This window comes from Tupaia chinensis, unplaced genomic scaffold (assembly GCF_000334495.1).
Source record: "Tupaia chinensis unplaced genomic scaffold, TupChi_1.0 Scaffold000539_1, whole genome shotgun sequence".
NCBI classification, from domain to species: domain Eukaryota; kingdom Metazoa; phylum Chordata; class Mammalia; order Scandentia; family Tupaiidae; genus Tupaia; species Tupaia belangeri.
In genome coordinates this window covers 2981612-2987623 of record NW_006160052.1, presented here as the reverse complement: position 1 = coordinate 2987623, position 6012 = coordinate 2981612, and the positions used below count along the sequence as shown (strand labels likewise).

The 6012-nt window shown below is 62.1% G+C and overlaps 1 protein-coding gene across 4 annotated transcripts in view; it reads left to right on the top strand.

Moving 5' to 3' along the window:
* Positions 1–6012, top strand: part of CRTAC1 (cartilage acidic protein 1) — a 183026-nt gene that overhangs the window by 154144 nt on the left and 22870 nt on the right. For all 4 annotated transcript variants that reach the window (XM_006157350.3, XM_006157352.3, XM_006157349.3 and 1 more), the window contains exons 7-8: positions 2730–2875; positions 5510–5646. In XM_006157350.3, coding sequence (XP_006157412.1) covers positions 2730–2875; positions 5510–5646 — 283 coding nt within the window. The remainder of the gene's footprint in view (positions 1–2729; positions 2876–5509; positions 5647–6012) is intronic.

Genomic DNA, 6012 nt, shown 5'->3' with positions numbered 1-6012 from the left:
AGGAATGGGCCCATGCTCCAGAAGAGGAGTCCTGCCACGTCTGTCAGCCTCAGTCCCTCCAAGCTGCCTCTCCCCGCGGTGCCCCCCACATTGATCTTAAACATCTAGTGCAACCAGTAGCCCTTCATGGAACCCCTGCTGACGGCCAGGCTGATGCCAGGAGCTGGATACGGCCACCTCACACAGAAAAGGCACTGGCGTTGCGCACACGCGCACGCACACACACACACACACACACACACACGGATAGCTACAGTGAGCAGGAGGAAATCCACACCGAATACTGTCCTGGGCCCCAGCTCTGCTCCCCGCCCTCCTTCAGTGCTCATCCCCCGTCAACCTCAGGGCCTTGGCACCTGCCGCTCCCTCTGCCTGGGCTGCCCTCCCCCTGCCTTATCTGCAGACTTCTACCTAGCCCTCAGCACAGCCCCCGTCACCTCTGAGACGCCTTTCCTGAGCCCTCTGTGCCCCCCAGTAGAGCAGTCCTCCTCCGTGTTCCCGCCCGGTGTGCCCCTCTCACTCTGGCTTCTACGCTGTCACCATGATGTGTCCACGAGCCCCACCAGGTCTGGGCATGCCCCACTCATTCTTGATATAACATTGCCCCCCAGGGTCTCCCATAAACTTTGCCGAATGGCAGCGCGGACGCCACGTAAAAACTTGTGGGTGTAATCAACCGCCCTCCGACCTCTCCTCCCTACCCGCTTCCTCCCGCCTTGTCAGGGAGTGGGAGGTTTGGTTCCCTCCTGCTCGGAGCCACAGGGAGAGCTCTCCCTCCAGAAGCAGCAGTCGGGGGGAGCTGGCCATGCAGAGCAAAGGTCCCACAAGTCCAGCCAGTGCTGGCAGCTGGCATCAGACCCTGCCCCTGGGCCAGTGTGTCGTCTTTGACTCGTCCAGCTGGCCGCCAGGGACTCCTGACCGGGACTCCCACCCAGCCCCTTGCGGCCAGCCCCGCGTGGCCATGCCTCTCCTTCCGGGCCGGTCGGCTCACCTCCCTCCTGCTCCACTCTGCAGCAAGTTTCCTCATTGCTGCAAAATCAAAGCAAAGGGGAGGAGAAGCGGGGGACCTAGAGGACTCGCGAAGGCGGCAAAGAGCTGAGGCGGAGGCGAGCGAGCAGGTCGGAGTGGGAGAAGGTGTCACAGGAGAGAGGGAAGGTGCCGGCCCGTAATTGAAAGTCAGAATGACTGCAGGGGCTTAACAAGACATGTCAAGAGGGCATTCATCACCCAAACAGATGCCGCTGTGAAATGCAGCCTGGCACGCTCATTCCCGTGCAAGGGGACCAGCTTGTCAGGGCGCCTGACGGCCAGGAGAGATGGGCCGGCGCGGAAGGCCACGACATTCGGGCCGGGGAGTTTTGCAGAGAATTAATGGGGTATTCATCCTAGGGCCGGAGGCTGCCCTGGTCCTTTGCAAACCCTCTCTCCGGAGCCTGGGTCTCATCTCCCCGTCTCCCAGGCCCATGCCCTTCCCTCCCCCTAAAGGGTGCTCAGCCGCCAGGTTCTCGGGAGCCCCACCGCCACCTTCTCCTGGCTTCCACGCACAGGGTCGCCATGTTCGCAACAGCAAGGCCTCCTGCGCCCTGAGGCCTCTGGTCCCCACCCCATTGGGTTTTCATTGCCCACCACCCTGAGGGCCTAACCACCAACAGCCGTTTGTCCTCCTAAGGAGTCGGCCTGAGCCCTCAGAGCCGCCCGCTGTCCCAGCTCCGTGGTTGGCCCAGGGGAGTGTGTCTGCCTGGGGCAGCCAGGAGAGCCGGCCATGGCTCTGGGCGAAGCCACCCTCCGTCCTCCCCAGCATCGGCTCAGGAGCGGATGGCACAAGCGATGACCCTGGACACAAAGGCTTCCCTTCCCAGAGCTCCCGAGCCACACTGTGGTTCCTCGGTCACAGCGGCAGGGTTCCCTCCACTGTCACCAACGTCCCCAGGCGGCCTTCTGCCGTATTATTTATGTCTCACTGGGAATGAGCAGGCGACCGCAGGCTCTGAGGTAGAGGATGCGTGTACCCAGGTGAGCCTAGGCGACGGTCCCTGACCTCACGGAGCATCAGGTCAAGTGACCCGCCAGGGACCTAACCGCACACTGGTCAGAACGTGCAGGCAGTGGGAGACCGTCAGGGAGCGTGCTGGGGGGTGGGAGCGCCCCTCTAGCTACGTGGTCAGGGAAGGCTTCCCTGCAGAGGTGAGGCTGCAGCTGAGAGCAGAAAAATAAGGAGGCAGGTGACCAGGAGCCCCGAGAGCACAGCCCAGGGGGAGAGTCGGCTGGAGGGAAGGCCCTGTGGCTGGAAAGAGCTGGGTTCATTGAGGACGAAAGGGCCACGGGGTGACCAGAGGTGCCAATAAAGACAGGGAAGGTGGGCAGGGCCGGCCGGGCAGAGCCTTGTGTTCTGGGGCGGGGATTTCCACTCACCCCAACTGCTGGAGAGCCACAGGGGGGTTTAGGGTCTCCCAGTGGCAGTATTGGGGGTGGTCAGGGAGGGGGCTGTGGTCCCCCAGAATTTCCACCAGTCTCCTCTCCCCCCACCATGCTGCCCAGAACCAAGTAGAAGCAGCGGGCTCGCTGGGCAACCCAGTGTGCAGCCCGCAGCCCGGTGTCTGTCCCCGCCCCGTCCTGGAGGCAGCCACTTGGGCAGGGTCTCCCTCCCTAGCTGCTCATCGTGGCACCCGAGCAAGGAGTCTGGAGTGTGCAACGGACGCCACTCTGAGTCTCCCTCCTTTCCCGCCCAGGGGTGGACGACCCGCACCAGCACGGGAGAGGCGTCGCCCTGGCCGATTTCAATAGGGACGGCAAGGTGGACATCGTATATGGCAACTGGAACGGCCCTGCCCGCCTCTACCTGCAGATGAGCGCCCACGGGAAGGTCCGCTTCCGGGTAAGTGGGCTCTGGCGCCCGCTCTCCCCCGTCCAGCACCGCGGAGGGGCCAGGAGGGTCGAAGGAGCCGCAGCCCTGCCCTGTGCCGAGAGCAGGCTTGGGCTCCCAGAATCTGGGTGGACGTGGAGGCCCCAGTGAGGGTGACATGGCAGCACTGGACAGGCTCCAGCCTGGGCAACTGTAGACCCAGCATCCAGAGCAGTAAGCACCAGGCAGAGGGAAGGCCTCCCCCGCCAGGTGGGAGCCTGTGAGGGGGCTGCATTCTCCAGACTAGCCCTCTCTCCTGGTGGCTCCGGGAAGTCCTGAGCTCAGCCCCATCCTGAGCTTCTCAGAGGTTCAGACTAAGGGCAGGTGGCGGAGAGAGAGGAGGGCGTTCCCGGCAGCTGCCCCTAAGAACAGACAGCGGGTGGTGGGCACGGTGACCTCAGACCCTTGCTGTGCCCCTCTTCCCGGGGGCTGTTTGGGGACAGTAATGGAGGAGCCACCACCTCAGAGAGGGCGGTGAAGGGTGTGGGTCATGGAGCCAATCCCAGGGAGCCAGGACTGTCCTGGATGTATCTGGGTTTTGTTGGGTTTTTTTAAGAGGTTTTTGCCTTAGGGCACGTGAGTTCACCAGAAAGAGAGACAGAGACAGTGAGAGGGAAAGTGAGAAATCACCCCCCAGGAGGGATGGCCACGACACAGTCTCTTCTCCATTCTCCTGGGATCTTGGGCATGCATGCACATCCAGTATAAGTTTCAAGCCACCGGGCCCGGGACTCAAACTGCTGTTGGCCATGTGAGAGTCTAGCAATGTAACCACTACACCATCTGCTGACCCCTATACCTAGGTCTTGACAGAAAAAAAACGAAGGGAATGAGAAGGTTCTAATGTTTCCCTCGATGGTCCCAGGGAAGTCTCCGAGGACCTGCGTCTGTGCGACCACAGAGAGGCCACCACCATGAGCTCCCTCCCCCATGGGCAGCCACCCTGGGGGGCTCGGGCCCAGCTGCTCCCTTTCGGCTGAGTCTTGAGGCGTAGGCTCTCTGGGTCCGGAGGAGGCATGGCCTGAACTCCGGAAGGGAGGTCTGAGGCCTGGTCTCCATCCTTACACAATAGGTCCTCAGCATGCCAACTGACCCCTCCCCCGGGGCACCTTTGGTTGTCACACTGGGCCAGGAACCACTGGGGTCCCCTTGCAGAGACCAGGCATGCTGTGAGCGCCCTGCGTGCACAGACCGGCCACAACGAAGTACTCTCCTGCCCTGCGCTGCCCTGCCCTGCCCTGCCTGCCCGAAGCCAGCATGCTGAGGTTCAAGAGCCCTGTTACTGCTCCCAACCACCCCTCTCAGAGCCCACAGGAGCAATACTACTACTACTAATAATAATAATAATAAGTGCCCCACTGCTCAGGTGCCTCCTGTGGGCAGGGGAGTGAACTGAGAGCTCTCCACACACTAGCTCCAAAGCCCAGGCATCCAGTGAGGCGACCCAAGGGGGCTGTGGAGGCGTCTGACTTCACAGGGTCGGTGAGCAACAGCGGGGTCCAGATCCCGAGGTCTCTGTTCCCCAACGCTCGAGGCCCTGCCCAGCCCACCCCGGCAGCCAACCACGTTACCGCACCGATGGCAACAGCCCCGCTCCCAAGCCTGCCACAGTGACTGGCTCTTTCCTGTGGCCAAGCGAGGGGGCCTGCAGTGAGGGGCTGCAGGTGCACGCAGGCCGAGGGCCACAGGGGCTGCCCACATGGCCTGGGGTGTGGACGGCCCACCACGGCGGAGGCACTCGCTCAGGTCTGTCTCTATGGCAGAGGCACGTCCCGCACTCGGCACCAGGCCCACACAAGGCCCTGCAGCACATGGGCGTCCCTGCGGGGCTGTTCCCGGTGTGGGGTCTCCCCGTGCATCCCGGACAGGCATGGGTGTTGCTGCAACCCCTCAGCGCTATGACTCAGAAAGAAAAAAGAAATCTAAAGGCTCCCAAGAAACAGCATGAGGCCGTAGGTGCACAGCCAAAGACGGCCTCCTGCCCCCACCGTGAGGCTAGAGGCCATGTCCCCTGAAGTCCTCTCAGGGAGAGCAACCACGAGGTCGCAGTGGGGGGGGTCATGGCATGTTTTTCTGTTTTTCTATGCAAAAATGCATCATGACTTTCACGCCGAACAATACTCCTGTCCCCCTGTTACTGAAGAGGAAGGTGTGACCCCGGGAGCTGAGAACCTGCCTCAGAGCTCACAGCCAGTCGGGGAGCCCGCATTCCAGTGCGCGGCCCTTTCTGTGCCCACGGGCTTTGGCCGCAGGGGAGGAAGTGTGTGCAGAGAGGGTGCAGCACCCCGAGGGGCTGCCCTGGCCAGCCCCCCAGGGCTCAGTCTCTTCACCTGTAACGTGGGCATGCTGTCTGCCCTGCGGGGGGACTAGGGGGAGGGTTGCGTGTGCCCAGTCTAGGGAACAACAGTCGTGGGTGCCTCTGGTGACGGTCACTCTTCTCCTTGTTCTTCGTGGGACCAGCCTAGGGTTCGTGTGCTCCCAACCTGGGCAGTGAAAGAGGAGGTGCCAGTAGGCCGCCTCCTGTCTTTGTGCCCCACACTTGGGCTGGGTGGCCCCTCGCCCGTGCCCACTCTCCAGTCTGCTGACCCCTGGCCCTCTCTCCTCCAGGACATCGCCTCGCCCAAGTTCTCCATGCCCTCCCCGGTCCGCACAGTCATCGCTGCCGACTTCGACAACGACCAGGAGCTGGAGGTCTTCTTCAACAACATCGCCTACCGCAGCTCCTCCGCCAACCGCCTCTTCCGGTAGATGCTGGGCCCTGGATGGCTGGGGAGGTGGGGGGTCGGGGGAAGGGCTCCGCAATCAGAAGGGGCCGTTCCAAGGACTGGGGAGTCAGTGCTGAGGTAGAGGAAGTCCCCCCACACCCCGAGGAAGGGACTGGAGGAAGGAAGGCAGGAGCTGAGCAGAGGCTGCAGTGCATGGGCGGGGCGAGTTCTGTGCCAGGAGCACCTTCCCCTGTTCCAGGAAGTGGGCAGAGCCACATGGCCCAAAGTGAGCCCCAAACCCAAGCTTCACCTGTTTAAATCTATTTGCTTGTCAGAAAAGTCAGGACACATTTTTGCATTAAAAAAAAAAAAAAAAAAAAAAAAACCCAGAAAAAAAAAATGGTC